Source organism: Nanorana parkeri, unplaced genomic scaffold, assembly GCF_000935625.1.
Source record: "Nanorana parkeri isolate BGI_ZX_2015 unplaced genomic scaffold, ASM93562v1 scaffold304, whole genome shotgun sequence".
NCBI classification, from domain to species: Eukaryota; Metazoa; Chordata; class Amphibia; order Anura; family Dicroglossidae; genus Nanorana; species Nanorana parkeri.
Window position 1 is genome coordinate 1,311,313 of NW_017306572.1, and position 17,328 is coordinate 1,328,640.

Sequence of the window (17,328 nt, forward strand, 5' to 3'; positions counted from 1 at the left end):
GGTATCGAGTACAAGAAGCAATATTTTTTTTCCGGTACTGGCCGATACCAAATACAGATTCCAGAAGTCCCATTAAGGAAGCCGGGCGGCGTGTACTGACTACTAGTAATAATTCCTGATTAGCCAGGAACCCCGAACGAGGGAGCATGGAGCCGACTTCCTGGCCAATCGGGAAGCCGCGTGGCGTGTAATCACTCGCCGCCCGGCTTCCTGATACCGGGAGTTCCGCTATCAGGATAAGCATCAGGAGCATTTGGCCGAGTACGAGTATTCACCCAAATATTCGGTATCGGCAAAGATACCGGAACTAGTATCAGTCTGAATGGGGGCTTAGAGTTTTCTTCCACTTTGAAATTGTACAGATAAGCTCCGAAGGCCAGCTACAGTGACACATCTAAAAGGTAAGAAATACATATACATTTTTATATTATTTTTCGGTATCTGGTTTGAATGGGAACACATAACTAACATATGGAGGGGGGTTCTCAAATAATGGAGATACGCGTTCAAAATTTTGTATGCAATATCTAAACTGGACACTAGATGTCGCCGGTACTCTGATCTCAATGCCTCTCTGCTAGGGCTCAGTTAGCGGAGCTCCACTCCCTCGCAGGACAGCTTGGTCTTAGTTTCAGTCTACTATTTGGCCAGAGCTCAGTCACAAGTCCCCCCTCTCCACTCTTCTGTGATCTTCCACTTTGGCACACGAGCCACATCTGTCTAATTACTACCCCTGGCACCTCTGATCTGGGCAGTGGGAGCTGGTGGGAGCCCTGCTTGTAGGATGGCTGGCGGATCTCTGGCTGGATGGAGTCTTTTTAAAGCGCTGCTTGGAGTGCTGCTTCTAACTTTGGTGCGTTGCTATAACATTGATCTGGATCACCCTATTGTGTACCAAGGTCCCAATGGCTCGTTTTTTGGATATTCTGTTCTAGAGCATTACCATGATGATACAAGATGGTAAGTTACTTTTTTGAAACACTTTCCTTTGAACTGTATCTGTTGATCAGAACGTGTGTCCCCATTCCCTTTCATCACTGACCTGTGATCAGATGGAAACAGTGGATGACAGTTCCAATGCTGCTATGTACACATGCCCTTCAGGACTATGCAACCTCCATCAGCTAGATAATAGGTAATCATGTAGCTTCAAAGCCATGTGAACCATATTCCATATAGCTGTGTTTACATAATGGAAGTGATGTCATACATCCTGCATGGGTGCCTATGAATGCATTCATTCTGATGCTGGAGAGAGGGTACTGTATGGAGGGAAGGAGGCTTGACTACAATAAGGAGTTCATTCTGCATCTCTTATCTGATTTCCTTTCCTCCCAGACTCTGTCATTGCACTGCAAAGCTGTGGGAGTTTTATGATGGTCGCTCTGTTTATTGGCTTATGGCTCCAAGTTGAAACTTTTTGTTTAATAGGAGAGTGTTTTATGTTATTGCAGAGTGTGGGGAATGCTTTTCATCATAAGGAATTACTTAGTCCTGTAATCGCTAAACTTTTAGCAACATGTCGGTACATCTTTACGATGGCAATAAAATGACAGTCTGTAAATTGTTTACAAACGCATGTATCTGGTTCAGAAACAGCCTGGCTGAATTTTTTTTTTACCAAAAGAAATTGAAATAACGCGAGGAGTGGGTGGCCCCAATCCCCCCACCTCCTGTTTAGCTGTAGACTGGCTCAGATGTCACCTACTGTAGTTGACCTTCTAGTGAGCCAAAGTTCACAAGTTTTTTTGTGTGTTTCAGACTGGGAACAAAATGAACACTTGGACGTTGTTTAATAGTTTATAATAGAGAAAACAGCCAGTTCCTTATAGAAATATGCAAACAGTTGATTGAGCACTAGAGTTCGGACACAGTAGTATCAGAAAGCCGCCCACAGGACGAGCTGTGACGGCCGCACGGCGCCCTTGTTGCCATGGCGCCCTGTGCGGCCGCACGGCTCGCACACCCCTAAGGCCGGCCCTGGGTCCTGGTAAGGTACTAGTAAGGTACTTAGTGTTTTCAGGAGGACAGCTCAGCAATAGCAGCCGTCATACTTTATCACTACATATGGCAAGGGCAGGGGTGGGCAACTCCGGCACTCCAGCTGTGCTTTAACTACAAATCACAACATGGCTCTGCCTCTGGGAGTCATGCCTGTAACTATCTCAGGGGACTTGTAGTTCCACACACAGCTGGAGGGGCAAAGTTGCCCACCCTGTGTTAGGGTGAGGTTAGGGGTTAGGGTAAAGTTACTGCAAGTGTAAGGCTGGCCATACGCTAATCTTTGTGTTGTGTAAGTAAAATGTTTAATTTCCCCATCTGCATTAAACAGCGCCCCCCTCCCGGTGGGCTATTGTATTCTGACAGCAGGGTGTGCCGCTGTCAGTACACTTAAACAGTGACTGCAGCTGATTGGTTAATATTTCTGTTTGGGCAAGCGTTTTCAAACCAGCTCCTTCAACAAATCAACTTTGGTTGAACAGAGGGGTCACCACACTGGTGAAATGTTAGCAACCAGTGTATGGCCAGCTTAAGTTTCAGGGTTGGGTTTAAGACTCACGTGAAGGATAGGGTTGAGTGTTAGGGTCATCCTAAGGGTTGGGTTCAGGAAAGGTGTTAGGGCATGCAGGGCATAGCTGTCATTCAGATTTTTTTTGTCACTGAAGCCCCCATGCTTAATGCTACCAGTGTTGGGTTTTCAGAGCCAAATAATAGCTTATCAGTGAAAGTGGAATTAATGGGTCTATTTATCAATGTTTTCACACATGATTCACACACTTTTTACCCAAGATTCAATAAAAAGGGTGAATCTTGTGTTAGAGTTGAATGAATCCTGAGCAAAATGTTGATAAATAGAGCCCTGTGTCTTGTAATTCCTGAAGTACACCACTTGCCAATACTTATACGGTGTATTGTACACCTGAACTACCTATAACCTTTCTGTTTGTGCCGAACAAATCACTTTTGGTGGACAGAATGAAAAGCAAGCAACTGGTCCAGTAGATTTAGTGGGTATGTGAATGCATATGCCAGTTACAATGGGGCCACATGTCTTCTTTCACACTTCTATCTTCAGGCTGCAGCAGGTGGCAATCTAGGAACAGCATAACATGGCTGCAGAAAGTAGAGATGGGAACAGCAGTGATTCGGGATAGACAAGCCGGTGATTTTGGCAAGTGGCTCTGACAAGTGCAGTGGTGGGACAAGTCCAGTGGCATTAAAAAAATAAACATTGTTGACTGTCATTTAAAATCTGCCAGATTGCTCTCCTTTATAAATTTAGCCCAACAGCCAAGTTGAATAAAGACACTTTGACATAATTTTTTTTAAAAGCTAATCCAACATTTGCATATTTGAAGGTTTACAAAGCTGCAATTTGTGTTTCCACCCCCAGAAAGCCACAACAAAGGTGTCACCTTCTTTCATTGATATATTTGGGAATTATAGTGGAGGTATTCATGTGCATAAGAGGTGTAAAAGCCACGAACATAGTTCAACCTCTCAGTAACCACGCAAAAAGTGAATGATCCATGTTGGATGGAGCTGGTGTTTCTGCAAGAACCAAACTGTGAATTGTGTTGTACTTTCAGCATGTTATCTTGTTCCCATCATGCCTGCAATTCTATGTGAAATGCTATCCATTCTTCGCTGCCTCAGATGAATTAGTCATGCCATGATTGCTTGCTTTGGAAACATTTATTGCACAGCAAAGTGGACAAATCTGATTGTAATGTGAAAAGTATGACTGTGTAAACTAAACTAACTCGGCTCTCCCAGACCCAAGTCGCCTACCTCTCTAGATGATAAAGTTGCCTTTTCTGTAGTTCTTAGCAAGCAGTCTTGGCAGGCAACTGAAGGCACTGCAGATATTTGGATTGGAGAATGGATGCTGATTTTTGCTCTTCTGACAAATGGGATGTAAAGGGAAACAGATAAGGATCACATCTCAAATTCTAATGAGTCATATTTTCTAAGGTCTGTAATTACCCTAAGACATCCTTTGACCACACCGCGTACCAATTGGGTTGATTTTTTTATTTTATTGCTGCTACATATGATTACCTTTAGACACTGATAGCTAAACCCAGAACAGTCAGAGGAAAAAGGTGCTTTGGACCCACAGAGGGTCACAAAACTCTCAGCATAATATATCACCCTGGTTGACTCCAGAGTTTCTATTTAATGTGAAGGGGGAAACCCTACTTTTTCTTTTTTGTTTCTTTGCCTGGGGTCCCCCCTTAAAACCCATATCAGACCTCTGTTGGCATGAAGGTTGGGTATGGATCTTGGGGTGGACCACACGTCGTTTTTTACTTTTTAACATTTTAGACTGGGATGCCTCAAGATTTTGCATGCTTTGAAAAGGTGTCATGACTGAAAAAAGCTTGAGAAATGCTGATCTAGGTAATGTGCCACTAACACCTCTTCCCTGTTGGCTGGTGGACTGGGCACTCCATTGCATTCTGGTGTATGCTCCAATAGCACATTATATTTTTAAAAGTCCACTTTCCCAAGTGAATTTTGGAAAATGGAATTACCAATCTGTCCCCCTCTCCGCCTTCGCTATATTTATCTTTTGGCAAACGCTCTATCCCCTCCACCGATCCGTACTCCGTGCTGCCATGTAGAGCAGCCCTGCTTTATGGATTTTGGATTTCACATGCAAATGATGAGCACTCATTGGTCAGCTCTGTAACCTGACCTGGGCTTCTGACCACGCTGACCAATTAGAAGCGCTTTTTATTAGAAGCATTACAAAATATCAAAAATCAGTTTAAAAATGTATAAACATAAAAGAAAATTGACCCAAAGCCATTAATGAATGGTTTGGATGGGTGTGAATACAAAAAGGTATCCAAATACATGTCTAGTCCAGAACATACCCCATCACTGCCCTGACGCCACCGTACGATTAATATAGTGTGATGTCTTTTCAACCGTGATTATGTTAAACCCCTCCAGTTCAATAATGAAGAGCTGTACGTCATTTTAGACAACTGCAGACACTTAAGATGTATCCATAGGAATGTTATTTGCAGCACAGAGGCTCTAATGTTCTCATTACATATATATATTGAAGATTGTTCAGCAAGTCATCACTGCAGTCAGCTATTTCTACGTGTATGTATTGGTTAGGCTACCTTTGCTGGAGAAAGGTCCACTTGTCATTTTTAAACAGTCAAAGCAAAAAAAAAAAAGAATACAGGTCAGCAACAGTGATATTGTGCAATAAGATTTTGTGCTACACTTATTGGTCAGCTTTTTATGATTTATGAGAATATTACCGAGTAGTAAAGGTTTACCTCAATTATAAAGGCACACCAATTCACAAAGAAAAAAATGTGCATTTATTATTTTCTAGTATCAGAGCTAGTAAAGCGTTGCAACTGTGATCAGTAGATCACGGGTGCAGTGCTTTGGCTCCTGCAGACTCTTTCTGTCCCTGTCCATACCGAGGTATAGACCCTCAGAAACAGGGGGGTGTATGAATAGACTACAAGTGTGGTGACGACATGAAAGTGTGATGCGACTGTGTTGGAGCCAGTAATGCATTGCAACTGGGGTCAATGGATTGTGGGTGCAATGCTCTAGCTCAGGGGCGTCCCGAGGCTGGGTGAAACCCGGAGCGGAGACCGGGTGACACGTGACCATGTTTCATGCTACACCTTGAATATGGGTGTTACATAAAGCAAGATCCAAAAGGGAAAACTAAAAGTTGGCCTTTAAAAGGTGTCACATAAGCATGCCTGAATGTAGAGGGATGAAATAAGTCTGCTCTATAAATATGGCCTTTAAGCCCCTTTTCTTTTAACATCTTAGTGACCAGTGACGTCCATAATGCGTCAGTGGCCACGGGCCCGTTTAAACAGACTCCGCCGGGACTCTGTTTACATTTGTAAAGCCGACTGTCGGCTGTACAATAGACGCAATATTGGCACCACAGCTGTCGCCAGATTGCATATCTCCAGGCCAATAAACGGGACCCCCCCGCGCCCAACACCCCGACCGTGTTTTTTGGGCTCCACCACTGCCCCTCCTATGGGCCCGGGACCGGCTTTGTGGGTGTCGGTGGGAAGCTGGGCAGGAGATCGGTGAACGTCCATTGGGACCGGGAGCGATGCGTATTGCATCACTTCCGGTCTCATAGCTGTCAGTGCTGGGCTCCTGAAGCCCAGCTGTAAGCTACTGAAGTGCGATCTGCATTTCAATAGCTTATTTCCCCGCTGTTTTCCCTCACTCACCCCGCTGTTTTCCCTCAATCTCCCCGCTCTTTCCCCTCACTCTCCCCACTGTTTCCCCTTACTCTCCCCACTGTTTTCCCTTACTCTCCCCACTGTTTTCCCTTACTCTCCCCACTCTTTTCCCTTACTCTCCCCACTCTTTTCCCTCACTCTCCCCGCTGTTTTCCCTCACTCTCCCCGATGTTTTCCCTCACTCTCCCCGCTGTTTTCCCTCTCTCTCCCCGCTGTTTTCCCTCTCTCTCCCCGCTGTTTTCCCTCTCTCTCCCCGCTGTTTTCCCTCACTCTCCCCGCTGTTTTCCCTCACTCTCTCCGTTATTTTCCCTCTCCCTGCTGTTTTCCCTCACTCTCCCCGCTGTTTTCCCTCAATCTCCCCGCTGTTTTCCCTCACTCTCCCCGCTGTTTTCTCCCTGCTGTTTTCCCTCACTCTCCCCGCTGTTTTCCCTCAATCTCCCCGCTGTTTTCCCTCACTCTCCCCGCTGTTTTCCCTCACTCTCCCAACTGTTTTTGCTCTCTCTCCCTGCTGTTTTCTCTTTCTCTCCCCGCTGTGTCTCACTTGTTACTAGATGTCAGCACCCGCTGACATCGTAGCAACTAGTAATCGGATGCTTTCCAGCTTGTTTCTCTTTGTAAACAAGCTGGAAGGGATCCCCAGTGACATCATTCACCATATATTGGCTTGTCCATTTGTGGTAAATCATGCTTCACAATGCACTGCTGCACGTGGAGAAGGTGGGGAGAATGCAGGCACAGATGAAGGAGAGGAAGAGGCAGGAAGGAGAATGAGGGCTACACAGCAGCGTGTGCCTGGAAGGTGGGCACAGAGACGGGGAAGAAGCGGTAGGGAGAGAGCGGCGTGGAAAGAGCTGCTGCTGCTGCGTGGAAAAAGCACTGTCAGTCACAGTGACGAAGATCAGTGGGGAGGATCCCAACAGTATTGTCGGGATCTCTCCTCATCGCGGTGCTTAGCCTTGCCCACCTTCTTAAAGAAGCGTTTAAAGGCTTAGGGTGCATTTTGACTTATAGGAGTAAATTACACTATTTACTCCTTAAGCCCACGGAATGCAACAATGGAGAAAAAGTAGAACACCATAGCTCTCCTTTAACCTCCTACCCTGCTTTTAAATGTTGGGGAGTGTTGCAGATCAACTGTGGTGTTGGTTATTCTAGTTTTTTTAATGTCTTTGCTGACCCCCCATGTAATAGCAATCAAGTTGTGTGTTAAAAAAAAAGTTATATAAAAATAAAGAAGCAAAAAAATATATAATGAGTTTAAACAAAGACTGCATTTACTGTGCAAGTGCCAAATTCTTTCATGAGTGAACAGTGTTGTTCAAATTGTCCAAACTTTTAGCGATCACAGCCCGTGAAAGAGTTGCCATTGCACTAATTTGTGCCTTTTTCAACTCAACCTAATCTTAATGTTACGCAAACCATTTGTGTAAACTGTTGCAATGTAGCTTCAAAATGGTTTTAACACTCTCCTAAGGTAAAGCACATACATTCACTTTGAGCTTCACCATTCTGCTAAATGCTGCTAACTACTACCATTAACACTAATGAGATATTATTTTAATCAACAAACTTTGTCGATTGTATTTCGCGGTAAATATATAGGGGTAAGCAAATTATGTGAACATTGCATTGGGAAAGAAGGGAAAATTTTTTCAAATTTTTTACTATATATTTCCAATAAACCAAGGAATAAAAATATATGTAATATTTGGTACCAAACCAAAGCCATATGTCATAACCCCTCTATATAATATGTTTGGGTAGACTACAAATGCTAAAAGTTATAATGTTTACAACTGAGACATCACCAAAATGAAAGAAATGCTCTGGTTTAAGTAGATTTAGTCCTGTGTAATTTAACACGCCTTGGGCGACAATGTATGACAAGAAGATTACTATTATTTTCCATGGTGCCCATTCACAGCTGTGCTGGGCAAAACAGTACAGGTGCTTTTTATGGTGCATCAACATGTGTTTTTGGCCCCATAGACTTCAATGGCAGAGAACAAAAAATGCATAAAAATGTGCATGAAATCCATAACAGAAATGCAGGAAAATGCAGGGATTTAGGGCTTATTCGCAGTTAGTGGCTGGAATGCAATAGATCACATAATTAAGCCTCCCTTCGTACTGGGGCGGGAGGGGGCATGGTGGCACCACAGCCACGACTCCTGCCTGCAGTGTGATCGCCCGCACCAGAAAGCGTGGCACAGCAATGCCCGCAGTGTGGTGCTATCGCAAAAAATAGGCTGGATTTACTGTTGGCTGGATTTACACTGTTCTGTGTGCATGCATGGTAACGTGCACATGAAGGTGATAATGGGCCCATAGTGATTCTCTTAGTCTTTCACACCAAACTACCGTGCATAGATGTGAACAAGGCACAAAGAAAAAATGAAATTTTACCTGACATGCATTTTTATGCCTTAGGGGGCCACACACTGCTTGAATTTTAGCAGAGTCAGCAGGCCAAATTTTGAGCAGTGTATGGCCAGCTTAATAATATGTTCAATTTAAAACACACATCAATACTTATTTAGCAGACTTTAGGTTGACTCTTTCAGCCCGTTGGCTCTAGTGGAATTTGGCTGATAAAGATCTGGACAAAACATCTCAAATTACAGTTTCTATAACCCCCAAATATTAAGAATATTTCTATCCAGTGGGGAGGGCAGCAGCACATAGTGGGGAGTTCTGAACTGCTAGCAGCTATAAAATCTAATACGGAAGCCTCATTGTCGACAGATATCAACGCTAGGTTGTATCACTTATTTAGTAGATAACTATCTATTGCTCAGCTGGAAGCCTTGTAACTGAAGCTTTCTGTTATAGACATATGTATTCAGGCTCACTGCCAGATGAAGACTTGTGTTTCTTTAACCCTCTTTCATTCAGACGTACATGATTATTTGTTCCCTCAATGGTTGCCTGTCTCCTTCTGTGATATGAGCGTGTCTGTATAAAGACTTTAGTATTTCAATGGCCTTTTCTAAAACGCTGCTACAACAAACTTATATACAGATTATATCAAGGATATATCTAAATATACTAGTTTCATCGCTTGACAACTGTTTTTTTAATTTACATCATAAACTACAAAATACTCAACACTGACATGGTTGAAGTAAATTCCTCCAATTTAGAGACTGACTAATCTAAGCCAATGCTTAACTGCAATGCAATGCAATGCTTACTCCAGATCAGAGAGATAAAACAATACAGTACTTTAAAGTGTATTTTCACCTTTGCTGTCAAATTTGAGAAACCCCCCATGATATGTTTATGTGTTCCCATTCACAAAGCATACCTAAAAATTATTATTTTTTAAAATATTTCTTAATGTTCTAGTTGTTGCTTTGGAGCAGGTTTATACACAGAACCTTATAGGCAGATTCTATAGCTTAGAATATAAGGCACTGTTCAGATAAGGTCAAAGTGAGAGACACTGGTGGATCCTCTTTTTTGGCTATGAAAAAGCTGTGTAGGTACTTTATATTAACCCTTTAATGACCCAGGCCTTTTTTTCGTATTTTGCAGCCATGTTATAATCCACATTTTAGGCCTGAAAATTACTTAAAACCCCCAAACATTATATATTTTCTGAAAGCCGAGACCTTGTACAATAAAATGGCGGCAGTTGCATTTTTATGGTGCCCGCTTACTACAGACAATGCTCAGCAGAAAAATAGTGAGGGTGCATCTCCCTATTAGTGAATGTTGCATGTGTCTTTCCAAGTTTTTATTCATATGCGGTAGTTATTTATCTGCATCACTGTAACCCTACAGTTTTTTAAATTTTCAGCAGATCATTTTTCCACACACCAGAAAACCTGCAGTTAATTCATTATTTGTATTTTGTAATTCTTATCTAATTTTCAGGAGCTTCCATTGAAGTCTATAGGGCCCAAAATGCCTTATTATGCTTAAAAAGTAGCTAATTTACCTTCGAGCTACAGGTGCCTGAGCACTCAAATGTGAACAGACAAAATATGAAAGCAAGGGGTTTTGGTTGTTTAGCATTTTGGAACTTTGAGATACACAACGCTCAGGTGTCAGTTAGGGGCTGAAAGGAAACTGTAGTGCATGCTTTAAATCAATGACCTGTATGCAGATAAGGACTTCTAGCTTTTCTCCAACTCTCCTGATTGGCATACTTGTTCTGGTTTAGTGACTCAGAAAGGATTAAACTTACTGGGGCAATGTAACAGCCAGGCAACTAATATTCTTAGCAATGGTAGACCCTGTATTTCTCTCAGGACTGGTTTATTTTAAGGCTTATGTCACAAAAATTGACATGCAGTGCTCTACTTATTGAAAAGTGCAGCATTTCTACTCCCTACTGATCTGCATGAGTTGAGGGTTGCTGTGTAAGATGTAGGTGTCTGCATGATAGGCTGCTTGATTCAGATTTAATTGACATGTGCATTTGACTTGCAGTTGACCTCCTTCTTATCTGTATTTGACCTACTTCAAGCTGGTTTGGCATTCACCTAGTAACCACTGACCTAGTATAATAATGTAAAATGTGTCTGATATGGACAAAAGTGTCTGCTTGGACAGGCAGACAAAGACAAAAGACACCAAAGTTTAAAGGCCAAATTATGTTACAGATATACACAATATGACCAACAACCTCTTGTAGTGATACAAATCTATCTGTAGTAGTCATTATAAGAGTTTGTTGGTTGCACTGTGTATTGGAAATATACCCTGTGACTTCAGATGTTTGAGGGCTGGTGCAGACTTGGGTGTTTGCACACAGAGGTTGCTGTGCCGCCCCATTGTTTTCATTGGGGTTACATCCATGCGGCAATCGCTAAAAAAGGGTACATGTACATGCGATCGTGCACGTTTGCATGGGCGAAATCCCGGCGGGAAACTGTGCAATCTGCCTGGTGCGACTGGGGTGCTACTAGAAAATAATGGCACTGCAAGCGCAATCAGCGGTAGTGTGCGACTCTGTGACCACGCGGCCATCCGCGCGGTTTTGTGCACAATTGATGCGCGGTCACGGATCGCCCAGGTGTGAACCTGGCCTTATGGAATATTTTGTGGGTGTCTGCGTTCTAATTTGGAAGTACAGTAGTTGATTCTCTGACTGGGCTGGTAAGCTGAAATATATTAAAATTTTGCTCTTGGTTTTAGAAAAGCTGAAAGGAAGAACAAGGTTAAAAAAGTGTACATTGTGACACTAAGCTGGCCCCGTTAATAGATGTGTCCTGTGTATTATCACGTACTTACAGATAAATTAATCTCAGGATATGTCATCTTTTCCGTTAAGAGGACATATGATCGCGTAATTATACTGTCCACTCAGGTTTATCAGTGGCAGCAGGATACAATCTTTACATCAATTACACAATGGCAGACATCCACAGCTCGCAAAATATCCAGATAGCAGCCCACAGATATGTTTTAATAAGAGCAATATTTGATTTATCACTCACACCATCTGTAGCACTCGTCACTTCTTTTTAAACCTCCGGCGGTGCTTGTGTAGCTGTTTTTACTTAGAAGACTTTTTAATATCCCAAGACTCCCTTTCAAGTGTGTGTCTAAAATAGATTCTGGGTGGGATATCAAGGGAAATAGCTCTGCTTAGTGTGAAAATAGAATCGGGAAAATGCAGCACACTGTTGTTATTGTATGGGGCAATACCTGTAAAAAAGAGCCATTAGAGGCTGTATACAAGAAAGGCATATCCAAAACAATGGCTTAGCTTAACACACCCGGGTCTTGATACAAGATATGAGCAGGAGTCACTAATCTTTACATCCATAACTACAAATCCAGATGTATCAGATACAACATCTATAACTCTCTCTGCAACTAACAAGGCCACCAAAAACCCCAAAATCTCATAATCTCACCTCTGCAGTTTACCCCTTCCCAGCCCACCCTCTAGTCTACATCAATAGTAGTGACTTAGCCACAGACTTTCTCCAAGGTGGGGCCAATGAAGAGTATGTTTGGATATGTCCCTATAGGCCCCACAAAATCAGAGTCTGGTTGCCAACACAACATTTTCTACTTCTTTCTCCATGTGTCTGATCCTGTGTTTGTCTGATATGTGATTAGAGCACATAAGCAGACAAGGTGAATAACATATAAAACCTGGAATACTGCTTGCTGTCCACTCTGGTGGGTGTAATCTCCAGGACTGCCAGACACGTTGTTGCAAGAGTGCTGACAGTGGATCCTATAAGAAGGAAGAATGTAACATCTGTTACACTCTTTATTAATATGCACTTTGTAACAGTATTGAATACATTTATTTTGTTGTAGGTTTTATGAGCAGATAAAATAGTCTTTTGTTTTTGAGACAGTACACTTATTTGAGATATTATACTAACTAATTTGTTAACCCCAGAATGCACTTATTAATTCCTCTTTCCACAACAATAAAATACTTTCACAAATTGTACTGAAATGTAATTTACTCACGCAGATAAGAGAATGAGCATATCTTGAATACAATGAAGAAAGCAGTGAATGCAGGCACATACATTTTATCACATATAATTTTATCAGTGCATCAGTTAATCAATCTGGTTATAATTATGGTTAAATAATGACACATACTGTATGTATCTATAGCAGTGTATGTAGCACCAGAACATTATTGTGTGGTTCACAATGGGAATTTAAAATGACTAGTAAACCTAAAATGCAATAACTTTCATGCCATGAATAATGGATTATTGACAAAAGTCTCAGTAATTTATGAGAATTCAAAATATTAGAGATAAAATTAGGATTATGGTGGAGATACTTTATGCCCACAAACAGATTCCATCATGTGTATTAATCGTAATGTAGGATGTGGCAGATAGCATTTTTTTGAAATGTGTTATGTTTCAAGATAAGTCCACCCAAATTCTCCTGTTCCCTGTATCTTGTAGGTAATGTACCAGAGAGTTTCCTGGAAGCTTTTCCAGCATTCCCTTTGCATTGTTTTGTCATTCAGCTTTATACCAGCCTACACATTCATGCCTAACTCCTCTTCATAAAATCAACCAAGACTTGTACTGGCAAGCTTGCTTGTCTAATATGGTCTGAGATCACTGAAGAAAATAATGACCACGTCAAGGGAAAAATTAAGAGATTTAAAGTACTGGGTGTCCATACCAACTGCAGAGATCAGTTCTAGGTGAATATACCTGTGGGCTTTGACTGCCAATGTGGAAGTGTCTGCCTTAGGCAACACAGCCTAAGTGGTACTCAGGGCGAGTAAGCAAGAGTGGAGGCACAGCACTAGATTAAAGTGTATGTAAACGTAACCTTTATCTTAGTTTTAGATGGAATGGAGGAGGGTTAAACACCCATTATGTTATTTTTTCCTGTGTTCGTGCTGCTGGGGAGATTTCCCTTCACTTCCTGGGGGTGTAGGAAGAAATTAGAGGAAATCTCTCTCTAAAGTTTTTGTTGACCTGTTTGGTTTGTACTGAAATTATTCATAAAAAAAACATTTTGCCTCTACATTCACTTTAGGTGCATCACACTGGCAGGGGGTTTAAAAGATGGGGGAATTAAAAGATGTTTGCTACTCTGCATTCCCACTCTGCTATTTGCTTCAAAGAGTATTGTTTGGAGAGTGGGTTAGACAAGGGCTATTGTCTTTGGAGTTTTCAGATTGGGTTCCCTTGTAGAACAAAGCAACAGGTTTGTTTTTAACACCCCCTTCCCAGCAGTACATACTCACCTTCCCTTCATTCCCTCACCACTCAGTTTAGCACCAGCAGCCAATTAAAAAACAGGTACTTCCAGAATCACCAAACACCATTGCTGCCCCATGGGGACCGTCTATAATAATGTGTAAGCTATGACTTGAGTAACACAGATTTTACACGCGGTAGATTCTCTTTTTAGCAGTCAAATAGAACACCAGGGGAGCACAGAAGAGAATGTACTGCCTGAGAGATGGGGATCAACGTGAAACTGTTTCTTTGACCTGCATGGGCAAAGCATTGGTTCACTTTAGGTTAGCTAATAATATAGTGGCAGTTATTTGTAAAATAATTAATTCAATGTGCAGATGGTTGTAAAATAGAAAATTAAGTAATTATGTGCTGGTTGACTGCCAAATGTATCAGTCAGTATCGTGGTGTAGTGGAAAGCAAAAACCATGTGACCAACGAAATAGGTTGAAAATAAATTAAATCAATTATTTGATAGGAAAAAAGGATCTAGGCTGTCCTGTTTCAAATGCTGATTTATGCAATGACATGGTTCCTAGACCCAGTTTGTGAGACAGTATGGCCACTTGCTAAACAGGCAGAATCCACAGACAGCTTAATTCTTCAATAATGCACAGAAGTTGAAACCAAACCAGTTTAACTTCATAAAAGTGCAGTACAGAGGATGTGTTTCCAGTCTTTTGAAGTGTAAGAAGACAATTACTTTCCTAAGCCCTGTCTCTGCTTGGTGCTTGGAAAGCAAAATTAAAACTGAGCAGAAGAGTAAGAGGCAGAGAATGTCTAGCTAGGGGCTTTACTAACTAGAGACAAAGCAGGAAGGGGGAACAAGGGAACATGCCAAGTACTATAAACAAGACAAAAGACGCGTTGCTCTGGCAGCATTCAGGCCATGTTAAGCAGCACACAGGCCCTGTTATAACTCAATAAGGGTTTTGAAAATATACTGTAATTTGTGTTGTATTGTTAATAGAAGCACATCCTTAGTAGAGATACAATAGATACATTACTAAATGCAACTGAATTTTGTTTTTTCGTAAAGGTGTATAAAGACCAAGCACTACTGCCAGTGTCAGTGGCTAGTTTGCTTACTCAAGTCCTACAACTCTCAGATTCATGCTTTAGGTTTTAAAACAAGGTTAGTACAAATAATAAAACCAATCTGACCGCAGAAAAGAGGTGAGCAAAAATAGCTCTACCTGATTGCCATTGGTGGATTTATAGATTATTCTAAAATGTCCATGAACATTTGCCATTAGCTGTTCTAAACAAAGAAGTCGTAAAACATTGTATCATGTACAATATTTTGTCCACAATAAGCATCATACTTTAAGATCCTTATCCATTATTAAAGATTATTTTCATGCTGCAGAATAGCTAAATGCAGTGTTGTTTAAAGTGCATGTGAAGTTAATGGAATTCTCAAGACAATTTAATGGAAGCTGGGTGGACTGTAATACCTGCCATAGGGATGCAGAACATTTAAAAAGAGTAATGATTATGTTTGTAAAATAAAACCACTAATAAATTGCTGAGTAATAGGAAACATACCCTTAACTAAGAAGTAAGAAAGCTTATGGCCTCATTGATTGTTTTTAACTGAACTAGTGTGCAGTTTTACATTCTGCTTTGTTTACAGGTCTTATAAATAGATATTTTTGCACATCGTGATGGGAAGGAAGTTCATTTACTGCTGTATTGTGCAATCAATATATCTGAAAGGCCTATGGCCTTGGTTCTAATGCTTTAAAAAAATGCAATATACTCATAACCCTTTGCTTCAGTTTAAACAGACACATAAGCCTAATGTTATAATGCATTGTAAATAAATTGCTTATTTTTGCACTGCTGTTTTATTGCAAACAACTGGCTCCCAGCTCCTGCCGCTGTTGTCCATACAAACATTTTGTATTAGATTTGACCCTTTCAGGAAATTAAAAACTGGAACATCTTTTTGACATATATTTGGTTTACATCCTAAAGGCCATGATGTTTTTTGTTTTCGGTTCCAAATGCATAAAAAAAGAACTTTTACAAGAACCTTTCCCAGCTAATTACTATAGTGCAGGCTCTTGATATTTTAATATTTATTTTAAAAAAAACAGTATGTATCTTAAACGATTTCAGGAGCAATTCTGATTTATTATAAAGATGATAATATATATATACAGTGGCAGTCCTTCATAACACAGTAGTGGTAGTGTTTTTTTGCAAATAGTAAAATCTGAATTTTTACCCTTACCCTATTTCCCTTTATCAATCTTGCGTTTAATCACTTGCATACCAAATTCTTTATTAAAGCCCAATTGCAGCCTTAGTTTTTTTTTACATGTTATGCAGTTAGGTTGCATACATATCTGCTCTTTGGAATTTGCTGACTTTTTTTAAGTCACTTTCCAGAGGGACAGCAATAATGGATTTATGGAAATCTGACATGAGGAATGCACTGAATGGTTTGTTACCAGACAGGTCAAGCTTAAACTACCATCAAGAACTAGCATTCTTATAAATGGGTATTTCTATGTTATAATGACAATTAGCCATGCTGCTTAGTTCTGACTACAATTTAGGACAGCCATTGACAAACTGATTTTTGAGGATTTCATTAAGATTCTTTAAATACGCAAAGTATTTACATTTGCTGAACAATAATTCTCTGGAGACAATTATTTTTGAGAAACGTTGCAAGTGAATATCTTGCATAAATATTTCTTCTAATGTTCAAAGCATAAATGATTACAAATTATGACCACTTGCGTAACATTTTAAGTGTCACATAAAACTATCCCAAAATGCATTCCTGAGCTTGTTTCCTCATCATAATTTTGATTAAGGTTATTCCTTCAATACATAAGGAATCTTAGTCAAATCATCCCAAAATTGTACCTATCTGCAAATGTAAAACTTTTATTTGTATGGCAAAATCATTATTGACTATATAGTATTTTTATAATAACTATCAAAAGTAAACTATGAGGTGAGTGCTTTTCACTCACCTCATAGTTCTAGCCGACCTGTGACAATGAGACTGTCAAAGGCCGGCTGAGTAATCGGGAAGTGAGCGAACACATACCGGCGTTTGCTCACTTCTCGATCCTGTCACAGCTCACTGCCGTGACAGGGGAGGGACTGGATTCCCCCCTCCCCGCGCCGCTCCTCCAGCCCTGACTGGTGGAACCGGACAGGGGAGGGGGCTTGTACAGCTGGCTCTGCCTCTAGATAGGCAGAGCCGGCTGTCACTCACTCACGCAGCTGGGCGGATTCAGACATAATTGGCATCTCAGTATACCGCAAGTTGTAGCTTGAGGTATACTGAGCTTAGGGTGACGGGAGGACGCTAGTTTGTGGGACGGCAGTGAGGACCCAGCAAACAGAACACA

At 41.1% G+C, this 17,328-nt stretch overlaps 1 protein-coding gene across 1 annotated transcript in view; it reads left to right on the top strand.

Moving 5' to 3' along the window:
• Positions 1 to 784: 784 nt before the first annotated feature.
• The window catches only part of ITGA9 (integrin subunit alpha 9), a gene marked incomplete at its 3' end in the record, with an annotated part of 105,192 nt that continues 88,648 nt past the window's right edge, over positions 785 to 17,328 (top strand). The window contains exon 1 of the mRNA XM_018557797.1: positions 785 to 960. Within this exon, the coding sequence (XP_018413299.1) occupies positions 785 to 960 (176 nt within the window). The remainder of the gene's footprint in view (positions 961 to 17,328) is intronic.